This window comes from Panicum virgatum, chromosome 3K, assembly GCF_016808335.1.
Source record: "Panicum virgatum strain AP13 chromosome 3K, P.virgatum_v5, whole genome shotgun sequence".
Taxonomy (NCBI): Eukaryota; Viridiplantae; Streptophyta; class Magnoliopsida; order Poales; family Poaceae; genus Panicum; species Panicum virgatum.
Genome location: NC_053138.1, coordinates 32,531,394 through 32,548,781, shown reverse-complemented (window position 1 = coordinate 32,548,781; position 17,388 = coordinate 32,531,394). Strand labels below are relative to the sequence as shown.

The 17,388-nt window shown below is 44.3% G+C and overlaps 1 protein-coding gene and 1 pseudogene across 1 annotated transcript; both read left to right on the top strand.

Moving 5' to 3' along the window:
- The first annotated feature begins 3,818 nt into the window (after positions 1-3,818).
- Positions 3,819-5,423, top strand: LOC120699019 (40S ribosomal protein S11-like). Its single transcript, XM_039982860.1, has 5 exons — positions 3,819-3,928; positions 4,028-4,118; positions 4,668-4,811; positions 4,903-4,992; positions 5,202-5,423. Exons 3-5 carry the CDS (start codon positions 4,753-4,755, stop codon positions 5,293-5,295), a joined length of 243 nt encoding a protein of 80 aa, XP_039838794.1. The 5' UTR covers positions 3,819-3,928; positions 4,028-4,118; positions 4,668-4,752; the 3' UTR covers positions 5,296-5,423.
- A 5,441-nt stretch (positions 5,424-10,864) lies between these two features.
- On the top strand, positions 10,865-17,175 carry LOC120700854 (annotated as a pseudogene).
- Positions 17,176-17,388: the final 213 nt, after the last annotated feature.

Here is a 17,388-nt window from a genome sequence, read left to right as displayed (position 1 = left end):
GGGTCAAAATTCCCGACCATGGTGAGGATCTTACACCTTGAGCGATTTGAGAGCACCATTGGGGAATCTTAAACCATTTTTAAAAAAACTTGCAAAACTCCGAGATAGGAACCTGAACAAGAAGCAGGAAATATTCCCGTGGTGGTTGTTCAGTCTCTCAACCGCTCAAGACGAGGGATGAAATGCAAGTAAGCCCCATCTCCAGTAATTAAGGTATGAGCCAACTTATTCAAAGTACATATGGGTTAGAGTAAATTGTTGTGCATAAGGTATCTGAAGGTATGAACATCGATGCAACTCCTGATCCACCGAGCCTCAGTTTGAGCTTTGCTCGAGGACGAGCAAAAGTTTAAGCTTGGGGGGGTGTTGATGACAATTATTTCACGTTTTAACCGTCAACTACTCAGGAATGAAATGAGATTTACACTATGTTCCATTCATATTTTGGTTAATTCTAATAAGTTCTACACGTTTTGGATGAGTTTTGATTTTAGGTGATCATGTACCAAAAATAGGCGAAGTTGGGCACAAACCTAGGCCGACCGGCCTATCCTAGGCCAGCCGGCCTGGCACCCCTGAGGAGTGTGCCACGTCTTCAATCCAGAGGCAAAGTAACACACCCACAATGCCTCTGAGTCGTGGATTGGACGTCGGTTTGATTGAATGGACCGAAAGGCATTGACATGGATCAAAGGACCCACAAGACAATGTCAAATCAAGCATAAGACGGTGAAGCACCTCCCTGGAACAATCACAATCATCCACGTACGACGTTGGTGCAACGGAGGGCCGAGGGGCGCCAGAGGGAGGCCGGCCGGCCCAGTAACTGCCTGAGTCAAGACCAAGCAACTGTCACCGACCCTAGGAGTGAATCAAGAGCGTCCAGGAGAAAGCGGTGGCCAAACCGCCACGATCCTAGGCCGGCCGGCTTAGGAGGGGCCGGCCGGCCCCACTTGGCATCCACTCATCTCCAGGCTTCGCGTGGAAGTTAAGCCTACCGACCTCAGATGCTTACAACTGACGCCAACCACTTTACCGACCCTGGAAGGCTATAAATAGGACCCCATCCATCACTTGTACACACACACACACAAAAGGAGCTCTCTTCTCTCACTTTTACTTTCTAGGGTAGGTTAGGTAGTTGGGAGTTAGAGTCGAGTCGAGCTTGTCTCGGGATTCCGGAGTCGTCATCGGAAGTCGGTATAAGCTCTTGTATCTTTTCCTTTGACATTTATCAATATAGTTATCTTCTTTATCTTTTCGAGTCAGCTTTACTTTCCGCATTATTTATCTTCTCAAGTTATCATACTTGTGTGTGGAAGTAAGTTCCTCCAGCTTAGGCTTTGTATCACTACAAGAAATGTGGTGATCTATGACGAAAATTTTATGACATTTTTAAACAGCATCACAATTGCACACAATCCATGACAATTTTCACATTTTCGTCATGAATTTGAAGGTATGAGCCCTTGGCCCAAAATTTAGTGACGTTTTATTGATTTCGTCACAATCCGGCCCACAAAACAATGACGTTTCAGCATATATGTCACATAAATTGTCATAGTCCCTTTTGGCATATATTTATAAACTATGGAAAAAAAATTTATATACTAAAAAATAAAAAATAGGAAGATGGCAAGAATTGAACTTGCAACTACCAAGACAAGAATATTGTGCAATTCCCATTAAGCTACTTGTCATTTTACAAATATCTATTGGTACTAACCATATTTATACAAGCTTTTTCTTGATTCAATGCAAAGCCAGATCACGACCCCAGTCATCAGCCTATATTACCCACCGCAACCGCGTTAATATAAAAAAAAAGTCAGCAGCCTGTTTTACCCACCGCAACAGCGTTAATATAAAAAAAGGCAGCTTCGGAGCTGCAGGTGTAGGGGATCGAGCAGCCTGTTTTACCCACCGCAACAGCGTTAATATAAAAAAAGGCAGCTTCGGAGCTGCAGGTGCAGGGGATCGAACTCACGATCCCGCACTACAAAAGTTCTTAACCCACCACTACACTATTCGCTTGTTTGTGAAAACAGAGTATACAATGAACAGTAGAGTTAAAATGGTAAAAAGTGAAAAATTGTAGGAGCTAAGGACTCGAACCAGCCACTTTCTGCTCAACAGACACAGCAGCTACCACTGCGCCGCCCCATCTTTTGTGCTGTCTCTTGCCTTGATATATATATTTAACGACGCTGAATACATGCTTTCAATAAAAAAAGGGAAGGCAATCTGGGCCTTAGTGACCCGTGCGATTATTGCCCCTTGCTGCCTGATGCTGTGCAGGTGTGGGATGATTTCGGCCCATGTAATATATGAAGCGGTTTTGACCATTTTCTTTTATTTACTAAAATACTGAGAATTGTCTATTTTGTCTGAATTTTTGTGTCACTCAAAAAATAGTGATTACAATTTTGTCGCACTCCTAATAATGTTTAGTGTCCATAAAAATGCATAAAGTGCAATGTCACGTCAAATTCAATTTTGATTCAATATTTAAATGCATAAAGTTCAAATTCAATTTCCAATTCATTACAAACATTGAATATAATTCTTATCATGTCCAATGTGTGATTGTTTATTAGTATTTCAAGATATCTAGTTCATCCCTCACCAGATTTGGGGTGCATAGAGTTTGAAATCGTTATGAGGTATTAATATCCTCAAGTTTGACTTGACTTATATGAAACAAGGTGAGAGATCCATCCATTTTGTGAACAAGATATATCCTAATTTTTGCAAAATCTAGTGAAACTTTTATTTCAAGTTTAAACATCCATAAAATGATTCTATAGAAATTTCCAGAATTTTCTGAGAAATTTTTGGTATTAGTATCATTATTTTATAATAAAGTTGCAAGTAGATGTTTAAATTATCCCTAACAAACATTTAAAATTTTCTTTCATTTTCGGGATATGAGCTATAGTAGAACAGAGACACTTAAAAGTACTTTTTATGAAATTTTTAATTATTATTTGAGATACATGTAGATCAAATTGTAATTACTTTTAATAAACTTTCAAAAATTCATTTAAAATTTTAAAAATAATAAATGAGTTAGAAAATTAGTGAAACTTCTGCAGCACCATTTATATGTATTATTATATATATAATTAGTTGGTGCATATAAGATAATTATTTCTATGTGTTACTTCACAATTGTACAATAAAATAAAAAGGAAAAAGAAAAATATTAAACATACAAGAATGAAACAAAGCCCATTGCAGCTCAAACGGCCCAATTATTTCTCACCATCCACGGTCGATCCGATGGCTCTAGATGCATTCACATGCTATATAATCTGCTGGCTCAACCCCTAACCCTAGCCGAACCCACTGCCACCTTTCTCCCTCCGCCAGTCCGCCTCCCTGCTGCCGCGCTTCCCCTCTCCCTCTCCTCCTCACGCCGCCAGCAGATCCACCACAGTAGGCCCGGATCCCGGGCTCCCCCCGCCGGATCCGTCGCTTGCCGTCCCGGGAGGGCAGTTCCTGCTCTTCCCGGCTGAGGCACGGCTGTTGCGTGGCCGGGTGCCGCCGCCACCTTACGGGCGGCGAGGCTGCAGCTCGCCCCGGGTGCGGTCTCTACTGCACCTACCCCTCGGCTGAGGCTCCTGACGTCGTCGTCCAGTGCGGGCGCCGCCCTCCTCGGCTGGCAGCGCCTGCCCCTCGCCTCCCAGATTCGCCCTCCTCTGCTGGCAGCGAGGGCAGGCGGCTTAGCACAGGCGCAGAGGCTCCTGACGGCCTCGTCCAGCGCGGGCGCCGCCCTCCTCAGCTGGCAGCGCCTACCCCTCGCCTCCCAGATTCGGAGTGAGGTCCACTCTGTCCCCCTCCTTTCTCCCAGACCCAATCTGCCCGCAATGTTTTTGTGTTTATGCCAACTCGTGCGAGGTCCCCCGTGAAGTCGTGGAGTGCTCGTGTATGTTTGCATTCGAACTAGCTTGCACTAATTGATTCGCGCCTAGTACCCCTATATTGCTGTAACACTAATAAGCTCTGTGCCTTTGGTGCGGTTTAGTAGGTTGTGGGTTGCAGAGAAGCTGCTTTGGTGATCTCTTGGCTACATGATGCGCGGTACTAGGTCCGCCAGGATGGGAATTCGAGGTCAGGTAATTGAAACCATATTATTGCCCCCAAATATTTGTTTCATGTGCCTCGTTAAATAGGAATAATATGTAGGCATTATTAGTATTTGAAGTTCTCTTGAGTAAAATCTGGGTAGAGTGAAAGTAAGTAAAACACGGCATTGTATGCATTAGTTACCAAGACATCTAGCTTTTGCCAGTTCCAAGATAGTGTCCCGTTCGTGTTTTCCTTTTAGGCCACCCTTTTTTAGTGCATGTGCTCAAATATACATGGTAGGTTTATTGATAATTGGTTCTACAAATACAAAAGACATCAGTATACCTTCTCTAGAGTTTTAGCTTTTTATTGTATACTCGTTTGTATATTCATGTTTAATCTCTTGTAGTGTGATTTGGACTGATTATGTCCCCCTGAATTACATTTTTAGCTGCTCTAGCTAGTTGATAACAATGGAACTATTCCATCTTAGTTTTCCAAGATCAAGGGCTTTATAGGTTGGTTAATCACTTGATGGGTTTGCAATATATTTCTTGCAAGTGTTAACAGATGTTTAATTTCTATTCTCGTACAAGGACCTACATTGACAAGAAGTGCCCATTCACTGGAACTGTTTCCATCAGAGACAGGATTATTGCTGGAACATGCCATAGTGCCAAGATGAACAGAACCATCATTGTTCGCAGGAATTACCTCCACTTCGTTAAGAAATATCAGAGGTAAGTGAACTGTTTGTGGTGCCTAGACTCTGTTTGTCTTCCAAGTGAAATTTGATGTTTTTAAGAAATGATATAACTGTACACCTTGCAGGTACGAGAAGAGGCACTCCAACATTCCCTCTCTCATCTCCCCATGCTTCCGTGTCAAGGAAGGTGACCATGTCATCATTGGCCAGTGCAGGTAATACTTATGTCATCTCAGAACTTGGTAGATCACCTTTGATGGCCATCTTGCTTGGTTTGTTTGAGCTTTATTAAGTGAGCTCTATTTTAGGGTTCCAACATTTACTGATGAAATACAACACCATTGCAATGTCTAGTTTTCCAGTCCACTCAATTGCTAAGGTAATATTGTTCATTGCTGAAGTGTTGTTTCTGAACTGTGAACAGGCCCCTGTCCAAAACCGTGAGGTTCAATGTTGTGAAAGTCATCCCAGCTGGATCCACTGGTGGCAGCGGCGGGAAGGCCTTCACCGCGGCTTGAGCTTTAGACTATGTTCCATGAGTAGTCTATAGAATGATGTCTTTTTGCTAAAAATTCCTGCTAGGCTGGTGTTTTCGACTATGGTTTGGTGATTGTTCACTGTCTGAATGGAGTCTCGTCACCGGAACCTTATTCGTATGAGGTTATATTTGGGCTGTAATTGCTTACTGTGCTTTGGGCTGAAACTTTTGTTTTGGTAAATAGGTTGTGTATAAAGCTGAATTTGGTTAACTAATAATAGATGTTGGGCTGAAATCAGGCCCACTTTGAATTGGGTCCATTCAAAAATGGGCTGAGGCTAACTTCACCTACCACGTCACCAGTACTTCCACATCATTCTATAGACGTCATCGACGTCAATTACCATGTCATCAGCCACATCATTGACATGGCAGTTAAATCCATGACGAATATTGTACTGTTTGTGATGTTTATTTTCGTCATAAAAAATGGGCTTGGGTTGGGCTTTGGGGGCCCAAGGACATTCTATGACGGTTTCGAAACATTATGGATCAAGCAATCCATGACGAAAATTTAAGAAACGTCACGAGGTGTAATCTATGACGCTCAATACATGACGCTATTTGAGATCGTCATAAATACAGTTTTATGACGATATTTTAGTGATCTGTGAAGAAATTTAATCGTCATGGATCAACAGATTTTTTGTAGTGTATCTTTCTTGTTTATCGGGATCTTACCTTACGGGTTTTCTCGCCCGGACTAGGGAACTCAAGTTAGGTCCCTAGGTTGAGGGGGATTTGTCTTGTTTGTGACAAGAGAAATCCTAACACCGAGTACGGACGTGGTGTCCGAGCTTAGTGTTAGCTAGAAAGTGTGTTCTACCCCACGATACCATTGTGGTAGGCGGCAGGTGGTGACAGCCCTGTCCGTCCCTTGTAGTCCACCACGTTCGGGTGCTTTCATAGCAGTAGTGCCGACTACCGTTGGACTATCTTCTCACCACAGTCTGAGTCCTTCCCTGAGGCCGCCGAAGTAAACTCTAGGTTCCCGATAACTAGTTAGAAGCAAGATTTAGTCTAGAGAGACTAGCTCGATAGTTTAGAAGTGTTTTAGGAGTCTTTCTCGCTCGTTGTCCTCCTAGCTGCTTATCTCTCTAAGGATTAGAGTCTCATGTGTCAGACAGTCTTTGTTGGCCATTATCTTATCATATCTATCAGGCTTACCCCCACTCAGTTAGTTGGTTGATATCTCTCGTAAAGTTTGTCATTCGATTCTTCAATACTCTTTACCATAGTGCTTCCCTGAGGAAAATTACGGTACCCTGGAATACTCCATGGTGACGTGCTACAGCGGTGATTCGGTGCGCTTGCGGAATCCATATTCTATTGAGCATAAGAAACACCAACAACAATGAAGGGACGATTGTAAAGCGAACCATCGTTAATATTCCATTAGTTGAATGATTATCTCTTGTAATAGTTTCCATGAACATTATCAGATTTATTATGTAATTATCAGATTTATTATACAATTCTCAGATTTATTATGAATTATCTAATTTATTAGACAATTTAATGATTTACAAGGTAATTATAAAATTTATTATTCAAGTAACTAATTTATTAGGCGATTAAATGATTAATTAGAGAAGTAATATAATTATTGGATAATTAATTGATTTATTAGGCATTTATCAGATTTATTAGGCAATTGAATGATTACCCAACCGGTACCAAAAGATAACCTTTGGTACCGGTTGGAAAGTCCATCCGGTGCCTTAAGGTAATTTGGTTTTTAAAAAAAGTGAGGCGTCGCGCGGGAGTCGAACCGTGGCCGCGGCGCCCAAATAACCGCGCGTTACCACTGAGCTAATGAAGAATTCAAAGGGGGAAAACAAAGCAACAAAAGCAAAGTTTAAAAAGCCTTAGGTGCCGGTTTTCCTAAGCCACCCGGTATCTTAGGGGCTTTTCATTTCCCGCCCGTTGGGGACCTAAGGCACCGGGTGGGTTGCAACCCGGTACCTTTGGCAGGCCAAGGGTACCGGGTGGATCAGGAGCCGGTACCTTTGGCTAGCCTTAGGTATCAGTTTTGTTTTTTCACCCGGTACCTTAGGCCCTTCCTATATATCTAGAACCCTGTTCTTCTTCCTCCATTTCCTCCCCTCCTCGCGATTGCCGGCGCCTCTCCACCGCCTCTCCAATCGTCCGCCGCCCCGGCCTGCACCCGCCGCGTTGCGCGCCGCCGCCGACTCCTTCACGAGGCCCGCGCCGCCGGTCTCCTTCGTCCATTGGCCCGCGCCCGTGCCCGCGCTCCCTCCTCCATGGCCGCGCCGCCCCCTCCGTTGTCGTCGTCGACTGCGGCCCTCGGTGCGCCACGCCGACGTCCCACACCGACGCCAGCACGCCGTGATCATCCCTACGCCAACTCCAGCGCCCCCGTCCCCACGCCGACTCCAGCGCCCCACATCGCCGCCGCCGCCGCTTCATCTCCAAGCCGCACCGTACGTCGCCCACGCTCCACATTCCCCGCAGTACGTCGCTGCATGCCAGCGCCGCCCCCTGCTCTGCCTGCCGGCCGGCCTTGCATTGGCCCTGCTCTGCCCAGCGGCGTAGAGATGATTTTTTTCTTTAATTTTTTGAGTAATTTACCATTTAGTTTACAAATTTAGTTTTTTTCTCATGTGAATTAGATTTTTAGGTATTTTAACATTTAGTTTAGTAATTTAGTTTACAAATTTTGATTTTTTATCATGAGAATTAGATATTTAGGTAATTAAACATTTAGTTTAAAAATTTAGTTAACAAATTTAGATTTTTTTATGTAATTGCCCAATAACTTTTAGATTGCAATTATGGAATACATTACCAAGAATATAAATTCTCATCTCTAGGGTTTAGAAAATTTAATATAAATTACCAATTTTGATATTTAAACTTTATATTTAGTTTGTTTTTTCTAGTTGAGTTAATTATTCCTAAGTAGTATTTCTTATCATTTATGTACATGTATAAATTCCAAAGTAGTATTTCTTATCATTTTGTGGGAAAGTAGTATAATTTCTTATCATTTACCATTTATGTACATGTATAAATTCCAAAGTAGTATTTCTTATCATTTAGTAAGTGTATTATAATTTTTCTCAAGAATTACATGTATTATGTTGAAATACTTTGTACTATTAAATTTCATAAAATTTTAAATGTACATGTTACACACACACTAACACTTTTACTCTCTCTCTCTCACACACACACAACCGGTACCTCGACGCTTTAAATTTAGAGCGCGCCCCCCTAACGCGTTACTAACACACTCACACACTCTCTCTCTCTCTCACACACACACTCTAACAATACCACTAACACTAACACTAATTGACACTTAGGGTTTCAGCTAACAATGGATTCCTATGATGAGGAGTCTGCATCAAAGTATATGATGGATGCTATAAACGAAGATACAAGGGTCAATGCTGCTGAACAATTCGGTGCCGAAGAGACCCGCACAGCCGATACGTTCCTGAATATGTCCGGAGATGGCAGTGACGGGGATGATGACTTCACCCCGACGCCCGCTCAGCAGCTCGTTCCAATACGTATCTTAATTATGCGTCGAAATCGTGCTCTTTACGTTCCAGTATCATGGCATTTATTAATATATCTTTTGTTACATTTAGTCGTGCTCTGAATCGAAGTCGAAAGGGAGACGTCGTCCGACCAAAAAACTTGAGGGAAGACAGGTCGTCACAGAAGTGGACGCATAGGGCTGTCCATGTGCTCCAGAGGCCGCTAGCACCAAGTTTGTCGCACAATGTGGGGTTGTTGTTCGGACGAGAATTCCGATCACCACAAGACTCTGGAAATCGAGCAATCTAGAAGAACAACAAAATGTTGTGCCTCCACACTAGAAGGAAATGCTGTGGACAGAACTCAAGGATATGTTCACATTTTCGGAAGGAGTCAATGAAGAACTTGTGAAGCAGTGTGCCTTGAAGAAGATGGCACTTGCATTTGCAACATTCAAGAAAAAGTTGTTCTCCAATTACATCAAGAAGGATAAGGAACCGGACTGGAACGAGTTTCCTCAAGTTAAGCCTTACTGGGAGGACTTCAAACAGTACAAGCTATCTGAGGAAGCACAAGAAAAATCTGAACAGGCCAAAAGGAATGTGGGAAACAAAAAGTACAGCCACCACCTTGGGGCAGGTGGGTACAAGAAGGCAGTAAAGAAATGGCAGAAGACGGAAAGACCTTATGGATAGAGGCATCCAGCTGGCGACTTGGGAATGGCCGGATAGATCGAAGTGGTGGTTATTTGCTAACGGTGTGACACTCAACACAACGGATGGAGCTTTGGTCGTGCCTGGGAACATGGAAGAAGTGGCCCGCGATCTGGTCACAGCAATAGATGAGGCAAAACAAGGAACATTCCAGCCTCAAAGGGAGAATGATGAGCTGACCAGGGCGTTAAAGAATCCTGAACACCCTGGACGAGCCCGCGACATCGGCGTGGTCCCATGGAAAGTTACTTGGGCCGGAGATAGCTCATATAAGACTCATCGAAGGAGCAAGGCTGAACAGGACGAGAAAATCCGTGCTATACAAGAAGAGATGAATAAAAAAGTTGCGTCACTAGAATCTCAGATGGACGCAAGGGTCAATGCGGCAGTGCAGCAGGCTCTGAGCCAAAGGACCACCGGTGTCCCGTAGGCACCGGATGTTGTGATAAGCCCGGCCGATCAGCGACGCAGCAGTTGTGCATCCACGGCGCCATCCAATGTACAATCTGAGGCACCAGCACCAGAGTAGCAGAGGTACCCGGTCGATGATATCACCATTCGAACAACATGCGAGGTCCATGTGCGAGTAAAGAATATATCTGTTCAGGTAGCACACGGGTCTGTCCTACCCGTGAATCCTGCTAGTACAATTCATGGAATGCCGATACCCCTGGCTACGCCTCCATCACAGTTGAGCAGATAGTTGAACCGACCCATATTAATGAGAATCTCGAGCTCGATTTTGTTGGAGGTGATGGAGAGAAGACGTTGGGAGACGCACTACTCGGGATTGTTCTATGGCGCAAGGCCGACATCAAACTGACTGCGAACAACAAGGCTCCCGTGGATCCGCCTCCCTCAGCACCATCTCCGCTCGACTATGGTAATGTTGATCGCGATCCAACTCCCTCACCTGAGCAGAGGGCCGGTAGTACTCCAACTCCTCCGGCACCAGAAGGAAAAGGAAAGAAAAAGACAGCTTCCCTCCCACTGCCTGGACCCACAAACAAGAAGCAAAAAAGGGTTGAAAAGAAGATAGGCCCTAAGAAGAAATTAGCTTATGAGCTGACCCAAGAGGAACTTGATGAGGAAGTGGATCGCGAGGTGAAAGAACATTTCAAACCTAAAGTCCAAGAGAAGAGGGTACCGGTAGATCGAGAAATAGCAGTCAAGGTCTACTCGTGCTTGAACAACCCACTAGGACAGAAACAACTACCCTCGGACTTTGATCGCACGCTGATAAAGGCACAGGAGCAGACAAAAAATAAGAAATGTGGAAAGACTGTTCCTCAGCTTGGCTCAGCACAGAAGTAACTCGAGCCCCTCATGGTGGGGAGGCAACAAAATGAAGCAGAGGCGGAATTTCTTCACGAAACAGGATTCATGCGTGATCAGGCAGCGGGGACAGCAGATATCCCAATTGCTGAAGTTGTTGCTCATCCATTCAAGCTTGGGAAACCTCTTGTCACTGAGGAGGACGAGATCAAACTAGGCACACAGATGTTTAATTTACACAGATGGTACATGCGCATGTCCAACGAAAAAATGGATATGTTTGGAGTTAAGTATCGCGACCATGATTTCTATCGTGGGGAGGATGACTTCTGGGTCTACTTCGAAGATCTACATGCCATATATCATCGACAAGCCCTAGACGTCTCTATCATCACCATTTGGGTTCTGTAAGTATAAAAAAAATTAGATTGTCATCAACGTAAATAACTATGTGCACTTCATAATTTATATTTTATCATTCAGTATGAAGGTTCAAAGATGCCGGAAAGAAGGATGGCATCATCAGGTGGGCTTCATGATGCTGTTGATAATCAACCAGAAAACTCTTAACGACAACTACAAGGAGACGTGTCAAAACATGTACGATGCCCTGATGCGCTAACATTACAAATCTTATATAATGATACCCTACAACTATGGGTAAGTCTTTGTCGAGTAAAACCTCTTTTATATTTCTAAATAAATGTTAAGTCTAATATGGTTGTGTATATATCTGCAGTTATCATTGGGTTTTGCTCATACTTTGCTTGGAGAGCGGCAATCTTACAGTGTTCGACTCCATGAGGTGCCCACAGTCTGCAATCCAACACTTCTTAGACCCATTGAACAGGTAAGTACAATGTGCACATATCGAATCCTTTTCAATTTTACATCAATTATTCAACATCCAAGTAAATTTTCTGCATAGGGTGTGGAAATAATTTGTAAAGAAGAACAAAGGAGTCGGTGCAGGGAAGACACAATTGGATGTTAGAATGGATTTTCCGGTATGTTGGGTCGCGCCCAATTCTCTAAGTAATATCAATTGTTCTGCATAGGCGTACACAAATATAGAATAACTAATTTATTCCTTTTACAGTGTGCGAGACAACAATAAGTAACAGATTGGTGTGGGTACTATGTATGCGACTACATATATGGTCTATTAGAATGCGGGAAAGAAACTTCGGAGGATGCCAGAGTATGTCCATACCGTTCTCAACTCCGTTCAATTAATTATACTAACGTGGTGAATTAATTTATATCCATCTTTTCAAAAATGATAGATGTCGCAAATCTACATGGAATCTTTGCCTGTTGATTGGATTAACGCCGTGTGCGAGCAGCTCGCAGGATTCATTGTGAAGGAGATCCTGGGTCCTAGAGGCGAGTTCTTCCATGACGGACACATCAACAGAGGGTCCTCTTGAAACATGACTTGTATATTTGTAAATATTTTTAAATGTGATGTCGTGTTGTTTGTATATTTGTATATATATTGTAATTACTAGGTAACTTAACTAAATGCTTGACTTTGACTTTTAGTTAATTTCTTTGAACTCTAACACGACCGATGGACATATACGTATAGTACTATATAGCTCTATCGGGTATGTATAGCAATTCTCAAAGAATAAACAAAATAAATAAAAAAAATTGGGATAAATGAGCAAGACTCTTTGGTACCGGTTGGAAATACCAACCGGTACCAAAGAGGCTGCGCGCTTGCGTCAGCGTGGCAGCCTCAAAGGCACCGGTTGGTTTTTTCAACCGGTACCTATGGGTGCCAAAGGCACCGGCTTGTTTACCCGGTATTCTAGACCCAAGTCAAGAGTCTCGGTTTGCGAGGTGCCGGTTCGAAAACCGGTACCTAAAGACTTCTTCAACCGGTGCTGAAGGTCTGTTTTTCAGTAGTGTTCCGAGCTTGTTCCCTTCTTCGTCTCCCAGGTTTGGGCGTTCTGGTCGTTACCGCTGATGCTGGCGGCAGCAGCGGCGGCGGCAAACGTGCAAGGGGGAGGAGACTGCCCGGCTGGCAGATGCGGGAACCTGAACATCAGGCGCCCGTTAGGGATCGTCGAGGCAACGGATAGCCCTTGCGGCTGGTCTGGCTTCCGAGTCGTCTGTGAGGACAACACTCCGTACTTGGCTACAAGCTCCAGATCCTAGCCATCTTCTACGGCAACAAGTCCTTGCTTGCCGCGGACAAGCAGATCAAGCTCGAGGACTTGGCAAACCTAGGCTACGAAGACCGCCAACATTTCAACACCTCAGCCAAGATCGCTCAGCCACTCTCGATCAGCCCCAGCAACCAGAAACTCATCCTCTACAACTGCACCAAGCGGCCGGCTTCGGTCGAGGGGCTCGTGGAGACGACACGGCGAGGAAACGGCACGTTTGCCCGCATCGGCGGGAGTTACAACAACGAGACGAGCAACTCCTCCGACAGCTTCTACTTTCTGGAGGGCTGCGATGCCATCATCGTGCCGGTGCGTGGGGGACCTGGACCTGGCAAGGCCAACGCGAGCAACTACGAGGAACTCATCAGTGACGGATTCCTCTTGACATTTCAGCCATCGCCAACACCGGCAGCAGGTAACCTAGCTCGCTCTTGGAACGCATAAAATCAGCTTAAAATTAGTAGGATGGTGCGTTGTTGCTTGGTTCTATAAAAAAGAGCTTGGAATGAACAGCCAGCGTCTCCTAGCTAGGACTCCACTAACTCTAACATGAGCCTCATCGGCGTAGACACTACAGGTACGAGAGACCCAACCCACCTGTCGATTCACTAGTTTGACAAGAGCTCTGCGTAGACGTACACTCAACAAAAGAAAAAGAATACTTAGTAGTTGCCTAATTGCCAGCTCTCAGCCGTGCCTACCCTTGGGACTCCGAATGGCACTGCGGAGGATTACCTGGGCTGGGACCTGGGAGGCATGAGGAATGGGTTTCTCCTGGAGTGTATGGAGGTGTCATCAGAAGATTGCCCCAAATGTATGGCTAGCGAGGCGTGGAATAATGCAAATACGACGGCCAGAATAGCTTGCTCCAGTGTCATCCACCCTGACAACTGCGGTGAGTTCAGGAAATCAAGAGAATAACACAGAGAGATTTTGTGTAGTTTTCTTTTGTGTCTGTGGAGTGTGGACAAATAGCATTAGTCTGCAAATCTAGAAGTGGGAGCGAGTTTAGTTGGACTACCCCAATACGACGAGATGACCAAAGGAACGTACATAAAGACTGCAGCTGCACTAGTTTACTTTAGCTTAAGGTTCATGTGGCCATAGACTCAGTTCTTGCTAGACCTGAACTCGCCCAACTTCAGAGACAGGCAATCAAGCATTTCTCATGTCCATCACGCAATGATGCAGCCAATCCTCCTCTGAATGACGATGACTAACTTTCCATTATTCCATAGTATGCAGTATACAGAGTTATATGAACTAATCATAATTTAGCTGGCTAGGTTCTCTGAAGTAGAACCGTCCACCCAGGTTTCAGTCCCATATTTATGCAGCGAGAGAAAGAAAGGAAGGAAGAAAGAAGGAAAACAGAGTATATCCTTGATCCAAAAAAAATGAGACTTTGGACAGTCAGATTGCGCCAGGTCGGCAAATAATGCTACTCATGGGAGAGACTAATTTACAACTAGTTCAAATTAAAGGAGATTTCAACTGAAGAATCTGAGCCATTGGATGGCTCATCTTCATCTTCTACCTCCCGCCTGCCTGGTCACACGCCTCCGCCTCCGCCTCCCGCCTCGACCGCCGCCGCCGCCGCCTCACGTCCTCGCCCCCGCCTCCCGCCCTCCAGCTTCCGTCGCCGGCTCCGCCCCCGCCGCCCGCCCCCGCGCTAACCTAGCTCGCCGTGCTCCCTCGCCGCCGCCCGCCGTCCTCCGTCTCCGGCGGCCTCCCGGCCGCTGGATCCGCCGCTGCCGCCGCTCCCGCGCTAACCGAGCACGGCGCCCCGCCCCCGCCCTCTCCTCGCCCGCGGCCGGCGGCGCCCCCGCCGCCTGGCCGCCCCGCCCTGCCCCAACCACCACTGCCGCCGGGCCGGCCTCCCTCCCCGGACCTCCTTCTCTAAGACCGCCAGCGGTGGAGCTCCCCCAGGCAACCCCCTTCCCTAAACCCTAACCAATTTAGTTGAAATCAACTCCAGTTTCAACTAGTTGCAATGGAGTAAAAATGTACAACAAAGGACAAACAGCTCAACTCTAGGAAAATGCCTAATCGCCAATAAAACAAAAAGGGAAACAGAGTATATGGAACTTTGACCAGAATGTGCCCAGCCGGTCAATAATGCCAGGAGACTAGTCTCCCTGTAAACAAAGGACAAACACTCAACTTTGAACACGCGTCCAAATCTGAAAGGAAAACGCCCAATGGCTAATAATGCAAGAGATTAGTATCCCCATATAACAAATGATTAAACTGTGAATAAAGCGTTCAAAAATAGGAACATCTGGGGGGGGGGGGGGTACAAATTAGAATAGGATTGTAAAAGAAGAGAGCAGATGGTTACCGGAAAGGTGCCATTTATATTTACAATTTGGCAGTATTGCTTTGGGAATGCACAGCACCGTATTTGTCTTCTTTGTTCGGACCATGATGCTATAGGGAAAAAGCCTTCATGCCAATCATCCACTTATTCTTTTTCTTTTTGGTTCAGATTAGCATTTCATTATTTGCAACTTTTTGGGACACCTCTTAAAACTGTGTTCAATGACAATGTTTAATCTTTTTAGCAGACAGAAGGCACAAGGACAGCATCAAGACAATTTTAGTAGGTACGTTTTGCTACAGTTTAATTTTCTTGACTATGGCACAAGTGTATAACTCAGCAAGCTCCATGCTAATTAATAGAAGTTTCATACTGTTTTCCAAAGAAATTATACTCCTGCTCACTGCATCATTTCTATACTACAAGCATTTGAAGCTCTCATAGTTACTTTAATATGTCAGAAAAACTTATATAGACAATTAAACAAAAAGTGCACAGTGAAATTTCTTTAGATAGATTTCTGAACAAGTTTCTAGTTTATTGCCAGTATAAATTGGCATGTGCAACAGTAACACATATATGTTCTGTTTCAGTTTCGCTGTCTGCTTCGACCGGCTTGATTCTTACATATTTTGTCTGGATAATGTACCATCAGAAGGAAAAGCATACCTTATTCATCCAAAAGAACACAGGCAAGAAATTAAACATTGAGGAAATACTAAAAGGCTATGACTCTCTCGTCCCTAAAAGGTACAAATACTCTGAACTAAAGAAAATAAAAGGGTCCTTTAAGGATAAACTGGGAGAAGGGGGTTACGGCATGGTATTTGAGGGCAACCTAGAAGATGGGCGCAACATTGCTGTGAAACTCTTGAAAGGATCAAAAGGAAATGGAGAGGAGTTTTTAAATGAGGTAATTAGCATCCGCAGGACCTCTCATGTAAATATTGTCAACTTACTAGGATTCTGTTTGCATGGATCTAAGAGAGCACTTATTTACGAGTACATGGCTAATGGTTCCCTGGAGAAGTATATTTATTCAGAAGAATCTAAAATGTCCATTGGATAGGAAAAGTTGCGACAAGTAGCAATTGGCATTGCACGTGGCCTGGAATATTTACATCTGGGCTGCAACACCCGCATCATCCATTTTGATATTAAGCCCCATAATATACTTCTGGACGAAGAATTCTGTCCAAAAATTGCAGACTTTGGATTGGCAAAACTGTGTCACCTCAAGGATAGTGCCCTCTCAATGGCTGAAGCAAGAGGCACCATTGGTTTCATCGCTCCAGAAGTATTTTCTAGAGGGTTTGGAGTTGTGTCGACTAAATCATATGTATACAGCTATGGAATGATGTTGTTAGAAATGGTAGGAGGAAGGAAGAACATTAAAGAAAACACTGGGAATTCTAGCGAAGCATATTTCCCAAACTGGATTTATGACCGTTTGGCAAAAGATATGCAGACTAACGAAGTCACAAGCGACACAGAAGAGATTGCAAGACAGATGGCCATAGTTGGCTTGTGGTGTATACAAACAAGCCCAGGAAGTCGGCCTTCTATGAGTGATGTTATAGAAATGTTGCAGAAGGATATAAACGATTTGGAAATGCCCCCCAAGCCCTTCCTTTCATGTCCCTCGCAGCCATGTTTGTCATCTCATCCAGATTCTTCTATCGGAATACCTTATCTTATTTCTATGAATGTTCCAATATACAACTCACTGACTCAGAGCAATGAGTGAAAGTACATTGCTATTAGACATTTTAGTTTACTGTATTTTATCTATTCATGAACAAGGCAATTCCTTAAGTGTATCATGTTGAGAGCACTGAACAGAGATGGAAATAAAATAAATTATACAAACAGAAAACCCTTTCATCTGTGTTATTCAGAATCATGTCTCTAGTTATTATCTATTGGTACCTGAAGCCCAGAGAAAAAGGTACAGGCAGCATGCTGAAGCGGGGTGACTAGAATCGGTGCTCTTCACTCAATTTGGCACTAATTGATTCTCTAGGCACTCAATTTGGCGTCAAATTTCCTCATTCAGTGCCTACAGAATCATAACTGGT

Coding starts and splice junctions, on each gene's coding strand:
- LOC120699019 (XM_039982860.1), top strand. CDS start 4,753: ATGAACAGAACCATCATTGTTCGCAGGAATTACCTCCACTTCGTTAAG. Junction 4,812..4,902: donor TTCGTTAAGAAATATCAGAG/GTAAGTGAACTG, acceptor TACACCTTGCAG/GTACGAGAAGAGGCACTCCA. Junction 4,993..5,201: donor GTCATCATTGGCCAGTGCAG/GTAATACTTATG, acceptor AACTGTGAACAG/GCCCCTGTCCAAAACCGTGA.